Genomic DNA, 26,479 nt, shown 5'->3' with positions numbered 1-26,479 from the left:
TACGATTCAAAAGCAGCTGCTAACGTCACAGAGGGTTGTTCCACTTTGCTTACCATTTCCCCTTTCTGCCTTTGAAGCAGGAGCACGTGCTTCCCATGCTGCTTCTCACGGTATGTGGTGCCCCCATACCTCCCACCCTTGCCATCTTCACAGCCTCCCGGAGTCGTTAACGCACAGGTCGCTAGCTGCTGCGGTGGGGCGTGCAGGCAGCGCCCGCCGGCGTCCCGCGCCCAGCCTGCAGGCAGCCTCGCGCCACGGTTCCTGAGGCACCTCCGCTCCTTGCCTCTCCCTGTGTGCAGGGGGAAAGAAAACGCCAGGTAGATTTGGGGCGTTGGGTGGGGCGTTGACTCACTCTCCCCTTATTCCTGATCAGCTTGTCTGTATGGATGGCTGATTTCTCTGACGGAGCCAGGGGATTGCCAAGCAGTCTGTCTCCTGCGCTGCTTGAATCCTAAGCAGACAGCTGACGTGAAGGAAGACCGTCGAAAGAGGCCTATCTGCCGCCAGGCAGAGCTGACTTCCAGCGGTTTGAGGGTAATCCCTTGGGAACGACCTGATGGTCAGTCCCAGCTTGGCTCTTCGGAGCCGGACTGTCTTCGAGGTGCTTGTGTGGTGGGCCTGGGGTTTTACTTGGCTCTGTGCAGTGGAAGGCGCTGGGGACGATTCCTCTGGTTTCCCGCTCTCCCTGGGCCCTTTGTCATGCCCCCGTCCCCTCGTTAGGCCCAGCGTTAGGGATCCGACAGGGTGACCAACACATGTAGCACTGGAGCGGAGTTGTATTGCTAATTCAGCCAAAAGGCTTCTCTGCTGACCTTATTCAATACTGCATACAGCAGAGCTCTTACCTACAGTAGGTCTGTTTCGTTAACAGATTAAATCCTTGAGTAGTGTTTAATAGCATGTTGAGCTTCAGGTAGCGATTTCCATCACAAGTTCATGTTTTAAATGGTCAAATATAGTTGCGGCTCGTTGTGAATTGGTTGCCATCTGTAATGAGACTCCAGGCGTCGATTCATGTTGTGTGCTGGTAGCTCGCTAGTGGTGCCTTCCCTCTGAGATGGCTCCAGGCAAGCCATGACAGGGAGCCTTAGTGTATTTACAGCTGGCTAAATTGCTCATATTCATGACTACTTGGTGCTTGAAAAACTTCACGCTCTCACAGTGAATAGGAAGCATCTTCAGGGAGACAAAAAAACGAGCCTTGCTTCATCTGTTGGAAAAGTTAATTTTTAGCCGCTACTGCAGGATGAAGCACACAAGGTGGTTCTGTTCCCGATGTGGCTGCGTTCATGACTCTGCAGAGAGTGTTAGAGCCTTTGTGGCTATCTGGTGGGACAAGAGAAAAGGCTCTAATCTGATCAGTTCAAATAATAATTCAACTCTCAGTTGTGTTCAGGTGCAACTTTGGAGAGGTTTTAACAGCAGCAGAGAGTTGCTGCAGCAAGGAAGGTCTGCATGCTGCCTTATTGGAGCAGTTGGGAGGCTAGGAGATCTGAAAATACGAGAAGAATGAACTCAACTTTACTCATTCAGCTGCTGGAGGGACTGGGAGGATTTCACTTGAGAAACCCTACAGTTTAGAGGCTAATATGGAAGATGGAAATACAGTGTCCAGTATGGCTGGGGAGATAAGGATATTGCCTTAATTTAAGTCTGTCTGCTTCTTAATCTAGAGGTTCCATTTCCTGGCACTGAAGTCAATTAAAATTTGCAAGTCTTGTGTTTGTGTAGTTGAAAGAGGGGCTAAGTCAAACATGTTGCTTCTGAATGGCGGACAGAAAATAAAGGGCAGGGAGGTGGTGGGATGCATGCAAAGATGCAGGCAAAGGTATGAAGGGTAAGGGAGTAAAAAAGCAAACCGAAGACTGTGCTGAGCGGTTATGAGCTGCTTTGAGGAACTGAAATTAAAAGCTTCAGCAGAACCAGAAGGGCGAAGGGGGCTGCAAAAGCTGTAGAGACACAGTAAGACTTGTGTCAGCAGTCTGTATCTTATTTAGCAGTGACACCTTGCGTGGTTGTGTTTGGCTACCTTACTGCACTTAGCAAACCTAACAGCGAATGAAGACTGGGGAAATTTAGCAGGTACCTGAAACCAAATATTTTTTGCTTCTGTTTTGACATTGGAACTTCTTTTTAATAAAGCAAGCCCTTCGGCTGTGTGTTCCACTTGAAGCGCCATCAGTTATGAAATGTGATTTTAATCCAGGAAAAGGAAATCCTAATTTAAGCAATTGATAGGCTGTAATTAAACCTGGAATGGATTTTGTTCACCAAAGGTGTGCTCTGTTTTTTACGTATACTTGTCACACTCCCTATTTAAAAATGGCAAAGAGTATATTTCTTTCTGAACCGTGTATTTTGTTCTGAACGTATGTTTATTAGGGTTTTTTGACTTGTGTTTCATACCTCTTCATATAAATAAAAAATCCATTGTGTCAGTATTTTAGAATGTCACTAGTTCTTTAGAACTAACTTTAAGAAGGCAACATTCTAATTGAATAGTTTAAGAGTGATTATTGTAGCTAGAGCCTATAATGGATTGCTTGTCAGGGACTCAGGCCTAGTAGAGCTAATCCTTCCACTTCTACTGCTCAGTCACAGCTTGGAAGAGAAATGCAATTTTTCGTCTTTTTACGCTAGTGGTCACTTTCTCTGTTTTGAATCAATTGGCTCTTGAACTGAATTAGTGGAGATCTCTCTCTACAGGTCCAGAAGCATTACTGTACAGAAGGACTGCTGTTAAAAAAATGGGCTAAGTACATCAGCTGTAGTTTGGGTTTGCAGCTGAACAGCAATCCACATGATTAAAAAAAAAATATTTAAATTTTGTTCTTGTAATGGTTGACTTGAAATCTTGGCATCGCTTGCCATAATTTTAGGTGTTATTTTAAAAAGAAAACTATTTGATTAAATATCCTGGTAGTTCAGCAGTCAGTGCACAGTCCCACTCTGAATACAGTGCGTGACAAGGGTGTGCAGCTTTTTATTCCCTGCGGAGGCTGGTAGTTATTTTTGTTATTAGTGTCAGCCCAAAAGCTTGTTTCCTGCTCCTGAGCAGACGACTGGAAGACCAGAGCGGCCTGAACTCCTGAGGCATCCTGGTCAGATGGTAGAGTTTTGGGGGGCTGATATTGGCTAGTTTGGGGTGCCTCAGCCAGGGCAGAGGCTCCCCGTTCCAGGGTCAGCGCCAACACCCAAACCCCTGTTTGCTGGGGTGGCTGAGCAGCAAGGTGAGATTTCACGCTGGGGCTGACGGGAGCTAGTGACTTGCTGAGAGGGGCAGACGTGCTCCCGGCCTGGTGCTGTCCTCTGTTCCTGGTGCCTGTTCTGAAGCTTTGTCTGACCCTCTCAGGGATTAGGTTCAGGTCATTAAGGCTGCAGAAAACTGCCCAAAAGACAAAGTGAAACAGTCTTCCAACCTTTCAGCAAGCTGAACAAGCTGACAGGGCTAGATGAACAGCCAAGCCAGCCCGAGGGAAGAAGTGGAACCTCGCTGTTCGGGGCAGCCCACCATAGCATGAAATTCCCTCTCCATCAGGTCATTGAGATTTGCAGCTGTATTGCATTTCACAGGATCGCAAGAATAAATGTATTAGGGATGATGATGCTAAGGCAGTAGAGGCTTTAAAAGAGAAAAAATGAAGTGTGATCTGCAAGACGCAGTCGGCCCTGTTCTGGCAAGAGCCTGGTGCTGCGCTCTGAGCACCCACCTGGGTCCAAGCTTCCCTCTGAGGTGATGCTGCTGCCCATAACCGCTGTCAGACGGGCACGATGACACAGTGGCTTCCTAGAGAGGCTCGTCCGACAGCAGTGGCGTGTGTCATTTTCACCGTGTAAAGCCAACATGGGGGCTGGATTCATCCCTGATGCAAAAGGAGGAATGAATTTACCTATACCTAGCAGGGCACTCAGTGGCTGCTTTTCGGAGGTGCTGTTCTGTAGGGGCAGGGAGTGCTGCAGCGAGGCGTGAGGCCGCTCCGTCAGGGCGGTGTGGGTTCCTCCTGCTGCTCTTTGCCGTGGTCAGGAAGACATTGCTTTTTTTTTTTGGGAGCACTGAACTGGACAGAAAGAAGCCTATGGTATGGATGTAGGGTATGGGAATTCATTCTCACTTCAGGTATAATTAACGGAGTTGGCATATCATAAGCAGAGACTGAAACTTTTTTTAATTGATCAGAATAATGCTGCACAGGAAAGGAGCACGTGAATTTCTGAGGTAGACTTCCAATAAAGCAGTATAGGAAAATGTTGCCTGCAATTCTTTGAAAACACTGCCGTACTGAGCTACCTAACAGTTCCATTGGGACTCGGGGTCATGTCTTGTGGGCAACTGTGAAGGCTGTTCTAACTTGGCCTGGAAAGCTGTCCTTACTGCCCTGCCGGGGTTTTTGTTCATTTGCTCTGAGGTGCGGGGGGTGGTGGTAGAGGAGATGGCATCGCTGCAAACCTTTTAATTAGGTTTCACTACAGGCAGGAGAGGGGGAACGCTGCCAGGGTTTGTATACTGTCATGGTGCGGCGTGTCAAGCAAACGATGCAGTTGCCGCAAAGAATGTCCAAGTGAGCATGCCTTGCAAGCTTCATGGTTGGTTTCTGCTCAATAAAACTTTTCCCAGACATTTGGCTCGCAAATGCTGTATTTCTCAGAATACAGCCCTAGTGCTAGGCTTGCGCGCTCTAAATGAGTTCTTGCCCTCGTGTCCCAAATTAGGATTGTCTTCCACCTGAGCTGACGTGTTACGAGGCAGTTCTCTCTTAATTGAGCTGTTCTGTTCCAGGGCAGTCCAAGACCTAATGTGAAAAGCAGCCACCCACTTCTTTCTTGCATTGCTGCTTGTCATCCACCACAATATCGTAATGCTGGTTTAGCGTCCCTTCTGAAATAATTCTTGCAGATGGAACTCTTCTAATTACATTTTTTCTTTTTGTTTGAGAAAGTAAATGCTACAAATGATCAAATAACTTAGTTCTTTTAAGTTCTTGTATAAGATGTTGAGAATGCAGATTTAATATATTTAAATAAAAAATCTGGCCAACCTGGAAGGTTTTGTACTGCCACAAAACAGGAATTATTCTTCCTCTGAGAACAATTGTAAGTGGCCCCAACCCTTACTTTTTCCTTTGCAAGGGGAAGTTCAAATAGGATGAGATTTAAAAAAAAAAGGTTTGTAATCTCTGGTGACTAAACTTGCCCAGGCTGCTTTTCCACGCCTCTTCCACTCACTTGACGTCATACTATTTTTGTCCCTTTCTAGCTCATTGACACAATTGCCTCAGAAATCGGAGAACTGAAACAGGAGATGGTACAGACAGATCTCACAGTGGAAGATGAATCTGCTGATTTGCGAAGGTGATTAAAATGTTTATTTTCATAGTTCTTGGAGGTGTACCATGACAGGAATGTTTTCATTGTGCTCTCTTCTTGGGTGGCTTATGCCCTAGCACTTTTCATCTTAGCAACATAGGGGGTGTAGATAATCTGGCTCTTCAAGGAATTTGCCTTTGTGCAGGAGGAGTGCCCAGAGATTCAGTTGTTCTGTGTATTTACCTTAATTTCTTCTAAAAGCAACTGAACTTCACTTCGACTTCCTTGTGACAAACCTTGGATGCTGATGAATGTCTAAAGCAGGAAACTACTGATGTTATTCCTATTGTCTATGGCAATGAGCTTTGCTTTCACGCTGTAGACTAAAAATGTCCATTGCTTCAAGTGGCTGTGTGAAGAGTCAATGTACAGTAAGATGATTTATTTATGTTCTCAGGTTAGGAAGTAAAGCATTGACTGGTATGAGAGGATACTTTTGTGGGTTATGCGTTAAGGTTCATTTATATGTGTGTATCTTGCACATAAAAAAATTAAGTATATGGGGACATTTCCTTAACCTTGAAATTATTCAAGATGCATATTACAGTGCAGATAAAAGTTCTGACTTTTTAAAATAGGTCATGCCACGTAGGTGCGGACTGTAATGTTAAACTTGTACCTTTAAGTGGGCATAGTGGGACCCCAGCATTTTGGCTTTGCTATGGCTGTTATGCTTGATTGGTAATATTTTTTAAATTGACATGTGGAGGATAGTCAGTATTTTAATCTTTGTGTTAACAAGAGAACACATTTTTGTACTGATTGTTGAAATTTTTGTTGCAAGAGGAAAGCAAGTGATGCAGGCATTCTGTGTTATCTGACTGCAGTGTGGGCCACCTCTGGAGCTGTTGGGCTTTGTTCTTCAAGGCAGCGAGTTAATGAAGTGGGTAACAGTTTGTTATTCAGAATTACATCCATGCTTTTCAGCTTGCTTTTTCTTTCTATAAATACTTTAGAAATGTGTTAAAACTTACTACAATATATATTTAAATTATTTAAATAGAAAACACTGAGCAGCACCTTTGTTGCCCAAGTAGTAAAGACTGTAAGACAGCTGAACTAAAGTCCTTGGCTATGCCCCTGGTGGCATGTTACTCAAGTTTTAAAGCTTTTGAAAGCACAGTTGTTTTACAGGGGTGGAAAGGATACTTTCTCCATTTCGGTGGGTTCAGTTAATTAATTTAAACGATCATTAGCTAATTTTCAGTTGAGAAGAGGTTTCTTGTATCTTTGAATACACCATATGCATGAAAGACTAAGATCTACTAGTTCTAAAAGCTTGGTGGGTACCCTTAGCTAGAAACAATCAAGTCTCCCTGTTTTACAGATCCACCGGATTTTTTTACTGGGTTTTTTTATAGATTTTTTTTTTTTTTTTAAACCAAATTTGTTAATTTTGAGTGCAAAATATATTTTGATTAAAATATCTGAATAAAGCTAACACAAAAAAATGAATAATGCCATTTCCATGACTACTTAACTGAATTCAGTTTCATATTGAAATAATAGGCATCCAATAAAAAAGGAATTCATTCTTTTCTCTTACTTTTAAGATGATGAATGTAAACTGTGAAATCTGAATAAATTAAGGTCAATTTTTGTATGACTACATAATTCTGAACTGTATGTAACTCCATGTAAGCAGGAAGTTGTATCAAAGTTGGTGTACATGATATAATTAGTTGTGCACTGATATATTTTGTTTACGTAGAACTACAGAGCAAGATTACAGTCATTTCAGCTAGGGTTTTCCAGAGTTCTTATTTAAACTAGACGCCCCACAAAGATGTGTTTGCTATCATAACTTTATTTCTTTGTACTTAATTTAAAACTTTGTAATTAATGTAGGCTGCTCTTATTATTGTGTGTTCTGCTGTTCAGGAGTTGGTATCTTGATGTGGCATTTGGATTTGCATCTAGAGAAATCTGAGCTTAAAGGGTCTTCTGTTTTCCTCGCTCATTTTTCACTTTAGCATATATCCATGTGCACCCGGGACAGGTTTAGAAAGGCAGCGGTTGCAAGACCTCTCGACTGTATTCAGAAAAAGTAGTACATGAAATTGCATGTCTGCATCTTTAGTATTGTGGTGTGGGTTTTGTTTGGTTTTGTTGCTGGGGGTTTTCTTGTGGTTATGTAGTGACTTTCAGATTTATACTTCTCCCCCTAGTTGTATTTTGGACTTGTCTCCCCTTTTTACATCTGTGGCCCAAGTAATACTGAGAATGATTCAAGTAACTGGGCCTACAACTTTGGCTTGTAAGCACACAAAAGCCAGGCAAAAAAAGAGGCTTGTAAAAACGTGTTTGAAGCGGGGTGCTCACGTCATCTGTTACTGTACTCCCTGGTGTTGGACACCTGGACTTTTTCCCAGCACAGACACATATCACAGTAATGCAAATGAGTGGAGGTGTCAGAAGGGGGCATAAATGGAATAAATTTCTGACCTGCACTGTACCGGTGACCTTTGAAAGGGCAACTAGAGAGCTTCTGCGTGCAATGGCGGCTCTGGTCCACGTAGGATGGGGGAGCACACGTAATGGGGCTGGTGGCATCCAGGTGGCCTTTTAGGAGGCACTCAGTCTCCCTCGGGGGCCCTAGGACCCCTGCGTGTCTGTTGTCCTTGTGAATGACACTGAGGGGAAGAAGCTTGCTGCTGTCCCTCTGTGGGGAAGGCGGTAAAGCCCCAGTCTTCTGGAGCGTTTGGTGCCTGTGCAATGATTTGGGGATGCTTTGCTGGAGGGGGCAGCTGCTGCAGCTTATTCCCTTCCTGCTCTGTTACCGTGACAGGAACAAGGGCGGAACTTTGCTCGCTCCCTGGTGGTTTGCACTGGACAGCCCTTACGCCTATGTCTTCTACATTTTTCCACAGCAGTTATTAAGTAGAGTCACCTTCTGTGTCTTGCATGGTGAATTGCTTCCGTTATTGTTGACAGGTAGGCCAGTATCCAGCAACCTTTTCCCCAGCAGCTTTGTCCTGTCCCTTCAGCTGTAACGATCCTGGTGTGCAGGTACCCTAAAACCAGAGGCTGATCCAGGCAAAAAATGCAGTGAGGAAATGTGGACCCATTCAAGTGCAAGTTAAGAGTCCTTATCTTCAGTATAGTATCAAACCTGGTCTCTCACTAGGACCCTCCTCCTGGCTAGTGAGTGCATCTGGGATGATAGGCTAAACCCAGGGTCACTCTTTCATTTGGGCTGATAACCAGCCTGCTCCACAGAGCGGGAGCAGAGCGAATCCCTCAAATGCTGATGGCCATCTAGGTCATCCTACAGCTCCTCTCATGCCCTCAGAAAGGCGGGTAAGTTCTTCCACAGAGCGGGAGATGTGTGTGTAAACCCTACAGCAGCTGGCTTGGTTTAATTCAACACAGCAAACCCATGGAACAGCATTGGTCATCCTGATAGGACATGCATGCAAGCTGGATGCACCTTCACTGTGTCCGTAACCCCAAAGAGAGAAAAGTCCATTCCTCAGGCCAGCGTTTGTCAATGCAGGAGACTGGGGAGGTTGGCAGTAGTTTCAGAGAGCAGATCGGTTCGTTGTCACAGGTCCCACAAAAAAATGGGAGAAATGTCAGAAGGTTAGGTTTTACAAGGCTCAGAGCAAGAGGCGTAGGTAGGATTTCAGAGACCAAAAGACAATTGCTGTAGCGAGTGGGAGGGCAGGAGCATTTGCTTCGTAGGTACGCGACCGAGGTGTGTGTTACAGCCCTGTGGGTGCGAGAGAGAGGATCATCCTGGTTACAGGCTTCAGCCTGCTCCTTGTCCTTTTTACTGTGAGCTAAGTCTAATCAGGATGCAGGACAGCATTGTTTATCTTAGCAGTTACCTCTGCTTACTTCCCACAGCTTAGGGGTTTTCTCAAATCTAAGGAAACTTGCATGAATTATGTATTTTTGTTAATTCCTTGTGAGTTGTGTTGAAACTCCTCTCCCACTGCAGAGGAACCAGTGTAGTACCCCTGCGTTAAGGTAGACCATCCATGGAGGCTGGTTTGTGTTTCGATTTTGAGTTTAATGTGACCTAGTCAGGTTGTCTTTTATTGGGAGTCACTGAAAAAAAAACCAAAACAAACAAAACTGAAACCAAACAAAAAGACCCCAAAAGTAAAACTAGGAGAGGAATTTAATTGTTGCGTAACATGCAGCATATTGTGCTAGCGTTCAGGTTATAGCTACTTCTTATTCTGTAGGCTTGAATTAATCAGGTGATCGTGAGGAATTCAGACGGTTCTTCTTTCCATGCTGTTGTTTCCAAAGAAGTTACACGCACATCCCAGTCCCAAATAATTTTGCAGTCTAACTCTGACATGACAAATTTCAAGAACTCGCGTGTGTCAGGGTTTGACTGTGTGTTTAGTGCCCAGATCATTAATTAAAATAATGTTAAGAATAAAAACCAAACTCGGATGATGATGCTCAGTAGTGCTAGGCCATTGCAAATAGGCTGTCAAAACACACCAGTGGACTTCTGACTGCGTTTGCCTCCTGGACCTGGGGAGGTGGCTTCTCGTAGGTTGGATGTGGTTTGCCAGATGTGGTTTTTCCCAAGCTATGCTCTTGCCAGAGTTCTCTAGGTCTGATCTTTCTCTTTGCCTCTCTGTTTATTATTTGGGTAGGAAATACTTTTTTAAAGTGTTGTTTGTTCCTAGTTTACCTTCCTGTGGATTGCAATGACATACTAGTACCGGTCTAGCTGAGGTGCATCAGGGACATTTAAACTGGTACTGTTTAGGAGCAGCAGAAAGTCTCGTCGTGATCAGATACTCGTAATCTTTGGCTTATTTCCTGAGGGGGCAAAAGCAGCTGCAACACGGAGGTGCATGTGTATCTAAGTCAGCAAGGTGTGGGCTCACAGATTGCGTTCCTCCTTGGATCTCAGCATGTGGGAGGGATTGTCCATGTAAGTACCTGGAGGTTCCAAAAACCCAACAGCACCCTATTCAAATTGATCATTCGGTTTATAACAGTTTGGGTGTGTTTGACAACATTAAGGCAGCCATACCGAAGAGGAACACTGTCACCCTCTGTACATGTGCAAACTCTTACTAGCTTTAGGTTGTTCCGTGGTAGCAAGCAGCACCAGTCCTTATAGCTGACACCAGTCATGCACCTTCTTTTGCATGTGATGTAACTTCTTTTGTAGGCAAAAAAAGTTCCCTCTGCAACATGTTTTGTTTCCACTTCTTGACCAAGGAGGGAAGTTATATCTAGGTAAGCCTACAGCCAGTGTCTGTGTGTAACTTGCTCTTTGCCACAGCTATCTCTGGTTTGTAACATCGCTAACTGGCTCTGAAGGTGAGCAGGAAGTTTCTGAGAAATATTTACTGGAGGTACAGCTCATGAAAACACTTTTGTGATTCACCATTTGGCTTTTGTGGGGTTTCTTACGTTACAACACTAGGTTCTCCCAGCACCGTGGTTGAAAGGGGAACCCAGGATTCCTATTATGGCCGTTCCAGAGCCCTGTCGTAACTGATGTAAACACAACTTCCCTTCTGCACACAACGTGTGTCTGTGTATTTTGTGCCCCCTGAAGGCATATTGACAGTTACTAACAGCTTTTGGCTCTCAGAGAGGGAAGATCACCTGCATTTTAGATGCCTTGCAAATCTAAAAGGCATCACATCATAAGTAAGCAAACAGAGAAAGAGAACAAAAAGGGAGAGGTGCATAGGTAGTGATAATTGATCCAGGTAGTAAAGTTTGATTGATTGTGCCTGTTCTTGTCTGAGCATGCAGTGAAAGTTCTTTACCCCATTTACTTTCCTTTCTAGCCCTGTCCAGAGGTGCTGCGAGTTGCTGACCAAAGCTAGAAAAAAGCAGTTTGGTTGTTTGGGGGTTTTCTTGTTTGGTTGATGGGTTTGGGGGTGGGGGTGGGGGGCTGGCACTGGCACGGATGTTTGGTTGATTGGTTTTAAGTATTCGGTGCTTCTGTGCTTGTGAAGTCTCTACCCGCTTGCTCTGGGTACAGTAACTGGCATAATGAAGGTGGTAAGTACTGTTAATGATGCTTACTGCCTGTCCAAAACACAAAGTTCGGAAGAGTTGTTTGGGGGTTTTCTTGTTTGGTTGATGGGTTTGGGGGTGGGGGTGGGGGGCTGGCACTGGCACGGATGTTTGGTTGATTGGTTTTAAGTATTCGGTGCTTCTGTGCTTGTGAAGTCTCTACCCGCTTGCTCTGGGTACAGTAACTGGCATAATGAAGGTGGTAAGTACTGTTAATGATGCTTACTGCCTGTCCAAAACACAAAGTTCGGCAGAGCTGTGCGACAGTTTGCAGTGGGGTAATGCAGCTGTGTTGCTCTCTGCCGCTCGGGGCCTATTCTGCCGTCCGAAAAGGTCTGCAGGGAGAACGCAGCCTCTGTGCCTCTCAGCGAGGCAGATCTTGAGCTTGCAGGGTGTCTTTTGTCTATGCTCAAATACTGCCACCAGGAAGCTGTTACCAGAGTAACTGTTCTGCGGTGATTTCTAGCACTGGAAGAATCATAGGATGTACTTCTAGCTCAAAAATGAGGAATTTGAACCAGCCACACGCTTGCCGTCGAACTTATATGAATGATGGCGAAGCTTTGGATAACAAAAGCAGCTCTCAAAATATTCCATTTATTTGGATTTTTAAGGCATAACAAGTGTCCATAGCCTCCAAGAACTGTACTTCATTACTGAATTTATCAGTAACTTTAGCTGCCCTGCCCCAAATAAATTTTAACCTTACATTAGTTTGCCACATTCACACTTAGCTTAGCCTTTATTCCTCACAAAAGAGTCACTCTGGAGCCAAAGGATGTTAAGTAACATACAATTCCTTACTTGCTTCTGATCCCAGAAAGTGTGGTACTAAAATGCGAGGTAAGGACCTTTCATGGCAAAATGCCAAAATTGTGAATACTTAGAGAATTTAGAGCATGGACCATAAAAAATTACTACCACTTAGGATGATTTCTTAACGAAGCTGTGCCTTAGGGAGACTTATTTGGGGGATTTAACATTTTTTTTTTTAATTCTTTTTTTTTCTCCTTTTCTTTCCCCTTTTTGTTTTCTCCTGTTTCTGACTGCTCGTTAGCAGAGGGGAATAGAGATGGACATGCAGCTGCGAAGATGATAGGGTTGGTGGAGCAGATAGAGTAGTCTGGGAATAAGCCGAAGTGACGCTAGTTTGTTGGCTTCTGTTGTGAAAATAACTCCTACAAGTAAACAAAGTGCTTGTCTTTGGTGCAGCGCTTGCCAGCAGGTAGTGGGATGCTCCTTTGGCAGAGTATTGAACAGATTTTTCTGTCAGGCAGGACAGAGGAGGATTTCTGTGGCTTGCAGCTTTTGCAATGTATCTGGGAATAAAAATACCTGAATTGCATAAGTACCTTTGAAGAGAAGTTTTTCCAAATGTGAACGTAACAAGGAAAGGAGGTGAAATGTTCAGTCAATCACATATGCATACGCACTTGTATCTGAAGTGATTGCTGAATTTCAACAAGCTAATAGAAGAATGCTAGGGCTTATCTTAAAGCTAGCTGTTAAATTGAGGACAAGTGAAAGAAAGAAATATTATGGATAAGAGAATTTTTGTGTATACTAATTATAGGAATTCTTGGTAGGAGAAATACCAGGCCAGGGTGCCAGTAGTGCCATTACCTTCATGACAACTGTTTGCTGAACTGAGTGATTGTTTATAGGAGATTAGCATGTCTTAACTTTTAAACATTTTTTCACAGTCTAGTAAAGGACATGGATAATGTCTCTCCTGAGAAAAACGATGTAAAAAGCTGCCCCCGGGACTCTGGATATGACAGTCTATCCAACAAGCTAAGCATATTGGACAAGCTTCTTCATACTCACCCTGTGTGGCTGCAGCTTGGTCTGAATGATGCTGAAGCTGTGGAAATTCTGCAGGCCCAGCCTCCTGGGGTAAGAAGTTGTATTTCAGTTTATTTGATGCAAGTGTTAGTTGTAATAAATAAATAAACACAAACAAACAAAAAAAAGCCCAACCCCCCAAAAAAAACCCAACAAAAAAACCCCAACCAACCAAACAAAAAAACAACCAACCACCACCCCACCTCCGTCTCTTCTGTGCTTTGGATAATCCAAGTGAGGGCTTCCTGAGTGCTTGGCAGCTGGGCCAGTTGGAGAGTGACCCATTACCTGTGCTGATGAGTTGATCACTAATTTGGGGTCCTCTGGACCTGACAACTAGACTGCTGCAATTACAGTTCCAAAGCTGGACCTTGCTAAGCAGGGTTGCATGGGTCGTGGTTTAACCCCAACTGGCGACTAAGCCCTGCACAGCCACTCACTTGCTCTCCTCTGGTGGGATGGGGGAGAGAATCAGAAGGGTAAAAGCAAGAAAACTCATGGGCTGAGATAAAGACAGTTTAATAGGGAAAGCAAAAGCTGTGCACACAACCAAAGCAAAACAAGCAATTCATGCACCACTTCCTATCGGCAGGCGGGTGCTCAGCCATCCCCAGGACAGCAGGGCTCCATCATGCATAACAGTGACTTGGGTAGACAGACGCCATCGCTCCCAACATCCCCCCTTTCCTCCTTTTTCCCTGAGCTGTGCATGCTGAGCATGATGTCACACGGTGTGGGATATCCCTTTGGTCAGTTGGGGTCAGCTGTCCCGGCCGTGTCCCCTCCCAGCTCCTGGTGCGCCCCCAGCCCACTCGCTGGTGGGGTGAGCAGGAAGGGCCTTGGCACTGTGTAGGCACTGCTCAACAATAACCAAAACATCGCTGAATTATCAACACTGTTTCCAGCACAAATCCAAAACATAGCCCCATACTTCCTGCTATGAAGAAAATTAACTCTGTCCCAGCCAAAACCAGCACAATGTGTAACAGATGTATTTCCACCATAACAAGAAAGCAATAGATAAATGGGAAATTCCAGCATTTTATCCTTCACTGGTGCCTGCATTAAAGTAGCCATGGTGGAAACCAGGCCCTGTCTGCTTGGATGAGGTGGCTGGCGTGTTTCTAATGCTGCCTCCATCCTGGTGCAGGACTGGAATGGGCTGGTGGGGCGCAGGAGCACTCCACCATCAGTCTCCTCCAGACTCTGCAGCTTGGCGCAAGGCTCGGGCTTTGCTGTGTGTTAAACTGGAGAGCTTGGCGAAGGGCATAATAGACTTGGTGTCATGTGCCTGTGTTACACAAGGATGAGATGCTTTCCTAAATATTCTGCTGCTGTTTTACAGCAAGCTGTTGGACCTGATACAGTAACAACAGAGTAAAATTCTGAGACGTTTTAGATGGATCAGAGATCACGAAGTTGTTCTGGTTCCCTTTGTGTTTAAATTGTCTCTAATTATTAAGGTATCTGTGGATGATGCTAAAACCGCGTCCTTTTGCCTTCTCCACGACAGATATTTCTGGTTAGGAAATCTGCAAGACTGCAGAAGAAAGTCATCTCTCTGCGTCTGCCTGGTGACTGTGGGTCCTGCCTAAAGGAATTTGCCATAAAAGAAAGCACATACAGTAAGTTGTGAGTTACATAATTTTCAGCTATTTGTCACCCTGTATGAGCCAGGAGCACTCTGCACTGGTGAAACCCACAGCAGAAGATAACCAAAGCCATGCAAACAGTGTCACAGACTGCCTGCGGTGCTCTCTGCAGAGGGTTCTGCGTGTGGGTTAGGCGTATCCTGGAGAGGGGAAGATAGGCAGAAAAGCTTAAGTCTGTGCTGGATGGGTAGTTATCCTCTTCTGTAGAAACAGTGTCTATAATTCTGTCTGCTATCAATGAAATGTCCTTGCATTTCCTTGTACTCAGGGGACTGTTCTTGCATGCAACTCTGTCATGAGCTCTCTCTGCCTACAAATTTGGGTGTGGGGTTTTTTTAAAACTTAATAACTAGATGGATTTTAACCCTTTGGAACTGTTTCTGATGCAAGGTAAATTAATTTTCTTTTTTAATTCCAACTATATTTGTTCCCTGTTTTCTAATAGAAATAAGCAAATGTTAGAGTTCCAGTCAGTTTCAAAACAACACTGCCCCCATCTCTTTAGAGGGAGGGTGTGAAAAATATGTTTGGGATATAGGAATGAAAAAAGGAAGCTGCAGCTGGTGAGTGTATGTGGTGCCGAAACTGCAAATGGAGCAAATGGTTCATTTTAAAAAGAAAGTGAAAACTGGAGAAAATCAGCAACAAATTCAATTCAGCTTCCCTGAAGCAGAGGGTCTGTAGCTAACTTCTATTCCTATTGGTAAACTGAGATAATTTTAGTTGAGCTTTTCCTTTTTATCTTTCCCTCCCCACCCCCAGCAACAAAATGTTAATTCCACGTGTCTGGTTTTGGTTCCAGTTACAAACAAGACATGGCAAAGAGAAGAGAAAGCTATCAGTGATAGGGTTTCTTCTGTTTTGGTTTTTTTTTCAGCCAAAAAGGCATCTCTCTCACGTAAGTGAATTAATATTTGTGGAAAGCTGCTTGACTGGGAGTAGTGCAGGCTGTTTAATCTGTGTGATCTAAGGCTGTGGTGGTAGGTTTGTTACACTGATGAATTCCCTCTCTCCCATCTAGAAAATAAAATAATAAGATATTGGCTTTCATGAAAAAAATTTTACCACAAGGGGGAAGTATCTACTGATTTATTTATTTATTTATTTATTTATTTATTTTTACTCACGAGTCATAGCTGAGGTTTTAATTGTAGTCAGGGATCTGAACATCCATCTTCTCTTAGCCCACCCCCATATCGCCTGCATGGCTAATGTCTGCATTTTTGCGTCTCTCTTAGATACCCCTTTTTCCAGGCACATAAATGACCAGGCTGACCTGTTCTTCAGTGTAAAAGTTGGATAAAAGATCAGTACCTGACTTGGGTTTTCCTCTGGTTCACATGCAGAGTTTATAGTCAGTAGCACTGGAGCCTTGTGTGAGGGAACTGGCCTTACTGCATGGAGTACTGCCAAAATTACACCTTCGCTACTCACTGAGAGGCGTTGCTGAGGTATCCAAAGCTGCTGCATGGCGTGGGTCTTTCCCCACCAAGTACGGGAGTCTGCCTTGTTTCAGCCCAGATGTCTGAAGCCTCTGCAGCAGTGGAAGTACTTTCATCGGGAGATGAATTTCAAAAGCATTCCTTTGCTGGTTAAATGGTGACAGTGTGTGCACCACACCAGCTGGAGATTCACCCCCGTGATCTGGGTTCTCTAACTCTGTGATGGGCTGAAACAATCACAGACTTCACATTCCCCCCCGTAGAAGTTGTCCGAGGCTGGAAGAGACCAGCGTTGGTGTACTTCAGGGACCTGTCTTACGCTACCGTTACATTTCATAAATGCTCTTCCTTTAGTTGTTCCGGTCTCAGTCATGTCCAGAGGCAAAAGATCTAGATCATTTCACTCTAGGAGCTGCTTCTGCTTGATCTCTGTGGCCACTGGGTGAGACTTGCTGCTGGAATCGGAGAGCGCTTAATCTAAGTGAGGTGGCGATCGCTTTTGTGTCATCATTACTGTGACTGAGTATTTATATCAATGAGAAACGGTGGTATGGAGGGGAAAAAACAAAAGGCATTGCTTGTGTCTTCCTCCCCCATTGTGCCAGGCAATGGCACAAAGCAGAATTGTCTGAGTGTTTTTAAAAGGGTTTTCAGGTTAAATAGTTTTCTTCAAGTCAATGAAAATGTATCATCTCCCGTTGGGTGCTCACACATCTGGGGAGAAGACAAGTGAGTAGGATGGAATGCAAGAGGAGGAAATAAGAGATTTAAAACTAGGTGTATTAGTACAGTGGGCAAGCAAAGCCTCAGTTACTGATTTATTGCCTATTAGCAAAATGTTGTGCAATTCTAATCGCACTTGACCTGTTTCCTGGGTATTAGACCGTATGTTTGGAATACAGAAACAAACCCACCACCAAGACTATCAGGCTATTCTTGAAAATGCCTTTAGCAGAGACACGTACTCCTCCACACAGTTGTTTTCTCTTAACCGAACAGTAGCTAGTTTGATGGTGCAAACTTACTAATTTTATGCGAAAATCTGAGATTCATTTTATTAAGCTTTTCTAAGAAATGGTGGATAGATGCGTGATTCTTTTCCTCTTGTAACTTTCTTTGCAGCGTTTTCCTTGGAGGGGTCTGGAATAAGTTTTGCAGATTTATTCAGGCTCATTGCTTTCTACTGTATTAGCAGGTAAGATGGTTATGTTCTGAGTTGCATTTGCTAGACTCTTGAAAAAAATGAGTGTCTCGAGTCTTAAAAGAAGGTAATGGGAGAAATAAGAGATGTGAATTGGAAGCAAATCTGTCTGTCTTATTTGGTACTGATTATTGGAAGGCTGGTAGTATGTTACCCACCCAACTGTGAGGTGTTGCCAAGTTGAGCTTTACTTTAACTGGTATCTTGTAATGCTTTCTTAACTGCTCTGTAACTCATTTAATAAGCACCATAAGCTATCTTGCAATGCCTGTTTCTTGGAATTGCTAGCAAAAAAACATTTTTGGAGCATAATGGAGCTTTCCAATTTATGGTTGCCCAACTTGTTTTCCAGGTAGTGTGCAGAGAAAAAATAGCTGATTGCTTTTATCTTTTTAAGTTGTTTTCAGTTTGACTTCACTGGTGAAAGCTTCCAGACTGATGCTCAAGCCTTACATTTATCCACAGCCAGGGCACGGCCAAACTGCACATCTGCATGTTTTCTGAAGGGAGGAGGGAGAGGCAACTTTGATGGTCTCGGTCCTTTTACTGCATTGAGGTTTCCAATTAGTGCTGACAGTGATGACGTCTGCTGTGGGGGACGCTCACTAGAGCTGCACAGCTGCACTTCGGTTGCTGTGCTTACTGGTTTGGTTTGTGGTGGTGAAGCATCCAGACCCGCCTTGTTACAGGCCTCCATTTTGCCAAGCTGTACATGCGTGTGATGAGAGAAGCATCTATACCACATAAGTAATGGTCAGCACTCGGATGAGAAATGAGCTGAAACTGCATCTAAAAAGCAGTTTAATGAAGAGAGGCTCCTTATCTTGTCAACCTTTCAGTTCTGCGCACCAGCCAGGCTCTGGTAAATTCCCTCTAAGTGCCTACAGGGAGCATGCAGCAAACGTAGATGTTTGGGGGTTTTTTGTTTTTGTTTTTTTTTCATTAATTTATCTCTTTTCTTTTGCTGAAGGCTCCAAGTTGCTTCACGTTTGCTAAAAGTAAGCCCACAAACACACAGTAGCTTGTTGCCTTGCTCATGAGTGTCATAACTGAGAATCTCTCTCTTCAAAGTGGCTCTAATTTTCTTAATGGTGTTTCAGTCAGCCAAGTGTGAATTTAGTATCCTGATGCAGTCAGGCCTCCCATTCAGGAAGCACGTACAAAACTGCATAACGAGGCTCTTCACCTGTTTATTGTTCTGTTCCTTTTCTTTTTGCCCTTTGGGGAAGGAAGTGAAAAGAGTGGTGATTGCAACTTACACATGGCATTAAAGCTTTTGTAGTGCATCTTCTTAAACACAACTTCAGCTTCAAGCCCATCCACAGATACCAGTAATAAATACAACTTCAGCTGCAAACCTGTCCATAGATTTCAGTCTACGAAGCTCACGGGTGTGCTTTTGGACGCAGATGCTTATTTCCCCATTCAGTGGAGAAACATCCCAAGCGTTTCTGTTTGCCTAATGTTTCTTAGGTGGCAGCATCTGCCCAGCACCCTTGTCCTCTTCAGGCAGCAGGCTAGGATTGCTGTGGATGCAAGAGGAAAATGTATAGGCTTCTCAGGGAAGCAGATAGGTAGCTATTGTGAGAAAGAGAGAGTACCATTTGGTACATCACAGCAAAACCAGGATGATTTCCTAAAACCAGAGGGAATTTCTTGTGATAGATAGCCAGTCAGTTTATATGAGCCAAGAGTTGCCTATCTTTGCACTGAGCCTGTGATAACCTTCTAGACTCTAGATTATCTGTGGTAACATGTTGAAAGTGTCTTTTAAAATACATTTTAGCTAGTGTATCAATCACTCGTGCATGTGCTTGATTTGAATTGGAGTGGCGTTCTGAGATCATGTTATTTCAACAAGTTAATATATAACAGAGAGAATATTCATGTGACTAAAAACCCACTGCCTGTGCTTCCACAGATGGTTGGCTTGTTCGCAACCTTAAAAAAAAATTATGCTGATACCAGTTGTATGTAGGATTCCTGTGCTCCATTTGTTCTCATTTACTCTTAATTACATAGGTACTTCTACTGCAGATTTTGCAGTTTATCGTGCAGTGTTGTTAGAGGGTGTATCGGTACCAGTTAGGCAGGCAAGAGGTGTAGAACTGGTTGATGGTAGTACTCATACGATGTACATACGGTTAAGTAGTTTTATTCCTTAAAATCTCTGTCTAAAAGGTTTTTACACCAGGTTTGGCTTATGTCGTCGTTCACGCATTCATGTATCTCCCTTTGCAAACATCTACTGAACTTCTGGTATGCAGTGAAGAGAAACCACATGAGAATAAATTACAAAGATTTTCTTAAATGAAGTGTTTTCAGCCTAGGACAGAGTAGCACCAAAACATCATAGCTTAGAATATTTTAGGGTAGCTGCCCAAGTACTCATTTACTTTTTTATTCTGAGAACTGGAATTCAGCTTTGAGAGCAATCAACAGCGTATTCAGAAAATAAGAAGCTTCGCTGAAGGATTAAGGGCAGATAATGCTTAAGCATCTCACTGGTATGCTTGTAAAAGACCAGGTGTAACAGCTTGTGCTGTAATAGGAGAAAATACTGGATGGCTCTGTGGAAATGAGCCTAAAGAGAGTCATAGGGACTTGACTCATTTGCACTTCACACCACTTTCCAATGTAGGGAGCCCTGGGGTTGGTAATGTTTTCGCTGTGTGTTTAAGACTCTTGCTACATGCTCAATAAGAAGATAAGAATTAGAGCTCAACCCCTGCCAATGTTGAAAATAAATGTTTTTAAAGCTATGGATGTTGTTGTGCAAACCATAACTTTTTCTGTTCGACAACAGGGATGTTCTTCCATTCACCCTGAAGTTGCCTCATGCTATTGCTGCAGCAAAGACAGAAGCTGAACTTGAAGAGATTGCTCAGCTTGGACTGAGTAAGTAGTTCTCTACGTAGATGCCATTCCCTGTAGCATTGCTGTAAGCTTGAGGAAATAGCCTGTATCAGTAAGTAGTTCATAGTAGTCAGTGATGATGCAGATTACATTCAGAAAGGCAGTTTCTCTTACTGGGAAGCCCAAACTTTGTACTTGCCAAATGGTGACCTTGGTGCTCTTCCTTCCTTCTGTGCCTTCTGTGACATTTTTGTTAGTGCTGTTTCTTTCCTCCCTTCTCCTCTCCCCTCTCTGGGCAGCCCTTGAGAAAAGCAAGTCTTACAATCCCAGACAGAGGTTTGATGTAGCCTCTCCTCCAAGGGCTAACGCTGGATGCAGGCTCACATAGTAGGCACTAGCTTGATCATTTGCTGGAATTGCTAGGAGAGCATAGGAACTGAGGTTCACTGTTAATAAAACGTCTTTCAGATTGACAAGTAATTTTAGAGTGCTGATTTGGTTTCTTTTTAGATCAGTGGCTCAGTGCAGTAGCATATTAATAGGAGGAGGAGTGCATACATTGGATCTGCAGAATGTATCCATGTGCATTGGTTTGGTGAAACACTTAATATAACAAAAGAAAGAAAATGCAAGGACATGTCCTTGCGTTGCTTGACTGCTACAACCAAATACAGGATCATTGGAAAACGTGCCTTGAGCTTGCAGGAGAAGCAAAGCCTGGTGGGATTTTGAAACACGGGCTCCACCCGTATTAAGCAACTGCTTGTAAAGTGCTGAATGGCCTCACTTCCTTTTGCAGGAAGGGAGGGTTGACTGTCAGCAGTGTTTGCCCCAGTAGATTTTTTTGAATCATCTTTTTAGAAGCAGATCCTCACTAAATCAGTGTTAGCGTGAGGCTCTGTAGAACTATTTGGTGGGACTTCGCAGCAAAGCCATGTACAAGGAAGTCTTCACTACTTTGCTGCAGTAGTGATGCAATTAAGGGATTTGTTTTAGAGAGGAGACAAAGGACTTCTGCACTGCTTATCTGCAAATTTAGGTAATTATACGGAACTATGGATTTTCATGGTATAGAGGCAAACATGGAACTGTTGATTAGGTGAATATTTGGACAGGAAAAAAAAAAGTCTGGCTGGGATACAGTGTAGTGAAGACAAGTCTCCCAGTGACACCTGGAAGCCATAACATGACATTAGGTGAGTTTTTTCTTAGGAGATGATAATGGTGGGGTTGAGCAAGCTCTCTAGACTAACCACACTGTCATTGTCCTGAGAGCACCATGGCCTACTTGCTGCAGAGTTAGTCTTGCTTTTGACTGGTCTCTGTCTACATTGTGTGTGTCATTTCTTTAAGTTAGTATATTTGAAAGCTGAGGAGGAGACTGACGGATCAGCATCGAACCGTGTGGTTGGTGTATTTGGGATCAGTTACCTACTGTACACCAGATTAAGATCACAGTTTCTGTGAGCAAAAACCAACAATAAAGTTGAAATTTTGATGGAGTTTTAGGTGTCCCCATGCAAAAGAGGCCACCAGGAAGTCAGCCCTTCAACGCTGTGAACCATGAGATGCCTAAAAACTCCAAAGGGCCCTTTCTGTTAAGTGTGAGCTTTCCTTACGCAACACATAGGCACAAAGCACCCTGCTCTGAACGCAGAGGGTTGTAGCTCCTGTTAGAGCTCTGTTATGCTGTGGACTCAGAGGGAGAACTGCACGAGGCAGGTCAGCAGTACGTAGCCTAGCAAAGTGTATCAGGAAGAACTGATGGTAAAGGTTTCAAGGCTGTTGCCAACCTGTAGGGTTTCGCATGCTGAGCATAATATTCCCTCTCTCCATCTCACTTGTGTTTCACCTGCAGCGGCACTTACATCATGTGTGTTTGCAATAGGCCACGTGCCAGGCACGCTAGCCAGTCTGCTGAGGGATCTGCAGGCAGGATGTGAAGTCGCGGAGCAGGAGAAAACCAGCAGCATTGCATGACTACATAGAGAGATATGTTGGTGCCTTCACATGTTCTCTGGCAGTGGCCTGTCACCAGGGCCATTTGCTGTCTTCTGCCCCGTAGGCAAGACACCGCAGTTGGGCAAGAACCCTGTTGTGGAGCGCTTGACGTTCGTGCAGTTGGGCCCAGGTGTCATTGCTCCACAGCCCACATGAGGCATCTTGACACTAGAGGAGAAGGGGCCATGTCAAGACTGGCAAATTTTAGCAAAGTCTCTGGTATTCTGCTCTTATTTTGGTCCGATTGCTGTCCTCAAGGGCTTGTCTGCTTTCGATCTTCGTACTGTCGGTAGCTGACGGGCTTTACCGTTGACACAGCTTCACAAACTGACGCTTTGCTGGGACAAGTGCAGAGGCTGCAGCTGAAACTTGCTGGTTTAGCACAGATTTTCCACACTGCTGGTGTGGGACTGCACATTTGGTCTATTTATGTGCTGCTGAGTGTCTAAAACCTCAGGCAAACTGTGTCACCAGTGCAAAGGCAGGGCTGCAGGCCAGCACTCTTAAAGACACTTGAGCATTTGGTCCGTGTAGCTAAAGATTGTGTGTGTACCCACCACAGCAAAATGTGAGCTGTCTTTTCATGTGTAGTTTCATTTGTTCACCATCAAAAGAAACCAAACCAAAATGTTTGTTGAGCTGCCATCAGTGTCCATCAGCTGGTGTAAATCAGCCTAACTTTTGTCTTTAATGGAGTGAGCTTATTAATACCAGCTGAGAATCCAAGCTTATTTCTCCTGAGTGAGATGCTAGTGAGTAGTTTATGTTCATTTCAGTCTCAAGTTGGTATGAACTATTTTGTTGCAGCTTAGTTCAGTGGGCTGATCTGAAGCTGTGCGTTGCTCATGATACTTATAAATGAGTAAGAGCAGCCCCCAGAGTGTAGCATGCAGTTCTGTCTGGTGCTTGAAGAAGTTTGCTTGGAATTTCTTCCTCTGTCTCCCCCCCCAACTCCTCCACCTCGAATTAATAAAAGCTTGTCTAGATTTCTTAATACTTGAAACTGGTGACATTGAGCTGAATGTTCTGAAAGCTGTCTGCGTGCCGTTTTGCATTCTTATGTTAACGCAATGATGATTTTCAGACTTTTGGAGCTCCCCGGCTAACAGCAACCCCCCGGATCCTTCACCTCCCTGCAGGCCTGTGCCTTTGGACAGTGCTTGTAAAGACTCGCGTCAGCTCTGCCTTATAAATGGAGTGCATTCTATACGAACCAGAACGCCTTCGGAGCTGGAGTGTAGCCAGACCAACGGAGCGCTGTGTTTCATTAATCCCCTCTTCTTAAAAGTGCACAGCCAGGATGTCAGTGGAAGTCTGAAAAGGCAGAGCCCGAGAACTCAAGACGTGAATGGCACAGTGAGGCCTCGCTCCCCCCCGCCCCGGCCACCACCTCCTTCTATTAATAGCATACTCACGAGTCCACAGCTTTCCAGGACTATAAAGCAGGCGAGCATGCCAGAAACAGTCAACCATAAGAAAGAGAGAGGCTTGGATTTGCTGCAGAATAAACCAACCCCCATTCCACCTCCTCGGCTGAAGAAGCAGGCTGTTTGCTCAGAGGCAGAAGGCGGCTCAAAGACCGCGGCAGTAGTACGACCTGGCTGCAGCTCGGTGAGCGTGCCCGAAGCTGCTGGCCTTCCAGGTGAAACCCTGCCTGAGCCTCCTCCAGCAGCTGCCAAAAAGACGGTAGCTACCGGCTCTGAGTCACACATACCGTGGAATGGAGGCAGGCAGAGACTGAGCGACATGAGCATTTCCACCTCCTCGTCCGACTCGCTGGACTTCGATCGGAGCATGCCGCTGTTTGGCTATGAGGGGGACACTAACAGCAGTCTGGAGGATTTTGAGGGGGAAAGCGACCAAGAGAGCATGGCACCCCCTTTGAAGCCCAAGAAGAAAAGAAACAGTTCGTTTGTTCTCCCCAAGATTGTGAAGTCTCAGCTACGGAAAGTCAGTGGAGTTTTCAGTTCCTTCATGACCCCTGAAAAGAGGATGATTAAGAAAATTGCAGAGATGTCCCAGGACAAACGCACTTATTTTGGATGCCTAGTGCAGGACTATGTCAGCTTTCTCCAGGAAAACAAGGAGTGCCATGTTTCAAGCACTGATATGCTGCAAACGATTCGGCAGTTCATGACCCAAGTCAAGAATTATTTGTCCCAAAGCTCCGAACTCGATCCCCCAATTGAATCGCTGATTCCCGAGGACCGGATAGGTAAGAAACTCTGTCCTGTGTTTTGGGGGCAGGTGAAAATATGTAATCTGTGTTTGCGGTGATAATCTTTGTGCCAGATGGAAAGGTGGGGTTGACTTTTTGCTATCAGAATTCGAGCCATTGAGTATTTGAGTCTGAAAACAAAACAAGCCCCCACACCCCCACTGCCCCCAGTCACCATAGCAGCTCAGGAGGACTACGCTACAAAGTTGTACATAAGAAGTTATCCTTAAAATAGCTGCAGTAGGGACTTTTTACCTGTGATTATTACTGGGGTTTTTTTTATTTTATTTTTTAGCAGCTGTACTGTTAACAATACAGGATCCTTTATCTGCTGGCATACATGTATTTTTCCCTGAACTGGGATGAAATTGTTCTCAATGCTTTGACCAAAACTCTGCCAATTTTAACCATATGGGTTGTAGCTGTAAAACTGGAACTTATTTGAAACCAGCGACAGTTAAGAGTGGAGACGCATTTCACAGCAACTTATTTTTGAAATCTCATTCTTCCAGACATTCTCACTCACTCCTAGCAAAGCTGTGCTGTCCCTACATTAAAGCTAAATAAAAAGATAGATACGAATTTTAAAAAACAAACAAAGAAATGTGTGCAAGAGAGAGAAGAGGCTGCTAATCTCAGGATTTCTGTATCTCTCTGTTACATGTACGTGTTTATAAATGGTTGCGGATAAGCTATATGTTTCAATACATGTTCTAACAGCCGAGACTTGTGTATCCACAAAAGTGAAATCATTGTTGCTGCATAAAATCTCACTGCCCGGCTAGCTTGCCGAGTCTGAGCAGTATTTGTAAAAGAGGCTATAAGCCACATTTAGGAGGTAAACATCCCTCAGGGCAGAATACTTTCCTTGTGAGCTCACTTCAGTCCTAATTTGCTTGTTTTTCTCCTGTACCCAGTGTCCCAACAGTTGGCCCAGTGCAAAATTGGCAGATAGTTCTTTCTCTGGGACTAGAGTGTGATTTTATGTTGTCATTTCTGTCTGTCCTTGACCAGTAAGAATATTCTCACATAACCTCAACTTCATTTACACAAAGTCAAGCAAAAGTAATAAGCACTGCTAAAGCAAATATAACGCTACGAAGAGTGTCCTTGAAATCAGGACTCTTTCAAAGACATGTAATGTTCTCACTAGAATAATAAAGAATATTATGTGGGTGTTACGTGGATTAAAAAAAAAGGCAAATTGAGCAGTGGCGCAGGCGCATTTTTGCCTGGATTTCTGCAGAGTACTGGATATTTGACAAAGAAATACAGATTTAGTTTGCTTGTAATTTTATGATAGCTTGGTTTGACTTGTAATTTTCATTGTAAGGGTGTGGTTAAATCGGACTGTGGGTCTCTGATGACTGGCAAAATGCTGTCTGCTTTCAAATATTTCAGTAGTTTGGAGTAGCGTAAGCTATGAAGCGTAATAAGTACATTGGTTTTCTTCAGCAACAGAAAGTCTGGCTTCTATCATGTGATTAAATGCATTAATTTCTAAAGTGAGATAGTTTAAACAAAGGAAGAACTTGCTTTTGAATCGTTGCCTGCCCATGGCTCGAACCTGCAAACAACCACAGTGGATCAGGAACATCAGATGTTGCTGATCTAAGCAGATAACTATGTGACAGCAAGATTTAGTCATCCCTATAGAGAACTTTTTATGAGGTAGCCCTGCCTATTATCCCTGGTTTTGCTTGACTATTTCAGTACGGAATTGCAGCCTGAATTTTAACTTTGTGAGTAGTCATTTATCCTCTCTTGTCAGTTTACGCTTTTGCGGAGCAGGTTTTTTCTCTCAACACGTCAGCCTAGGGCTGGATGTGTGCTGCTGGGAAAACGCTCCTTCCTTCTGTTCGTTCGTGTACCGTCCCGCGGCGGTGGCGAG

General features: G+C 44.1%; 1 protein-coding gene across 9 annotated transcripts in view; it reads left to right on the top strand.

Annotated features, from left to right (window-relative positions):
- The window catches only part of RIN2 (Ras and Rab interactor 2), a 74,105-nt gene that overhangs the window by 29,260 nt on the left and 18,366 nt on the right, over nucleotides 1-26,479 (top strand). For 5 of the 9 annotated variants that reach the window (XM_035898624.1, XM_035898628.1, XM_035898626.1 and 2 more), the window contains 5 exons: nucleotides 13,077-13,269; nucleotides 14,732-14,843; nucleotides 17,435-17,507; nucleotides 20,320-20,411; nucleotides 23,455-24,585. In XM_035898624.1, the coding sequence (XP_035754517.1) occupies nucleotides 13,077-13,269; nucleotides 14,732-14,843; nucleotides 17,435-17,507; nucleotides 20,320-20,411; nucleotides 23,455-24,585 (1,601 nt within the window). Of the gene's footprint in view, nucleotides 1-5,254; nucleotides 5,350-6,204; nucleotides 6,248-13,076; nucleotides 13,270-14,731; nucleotides 14,844-17,434; nucleotides 17,508-20,319; nucleotides 20,412-23,454; nucleotides 24,586-26,479 lie in introns of those variants that run through there. The other 4 variants (XM_035898623.1, XM_035898625.1, XM_009643177.2 and 1 more) reach the window with 2 other exon arrangements.

Source organism: Egretta garzetta, unplaced genomic scaffold (genome assembly GCF_000687185.1).
Source record: "Egretta garzetta isolate BGI_Z169 unplaced genomic scaffold, ASM68718v1 scaffold198, whole genome shotgun sequence".
Taxonomy (NCBI): domain Eukaryota; kingdom Metazoa; phylum Chordata; class Aves; order Pelecaniformes; family Ardeidae; genus Egretta; species Egretta garzetta.
This window is presented reverse-complemented; position numbering and strand designations above follow the sequence as displayed.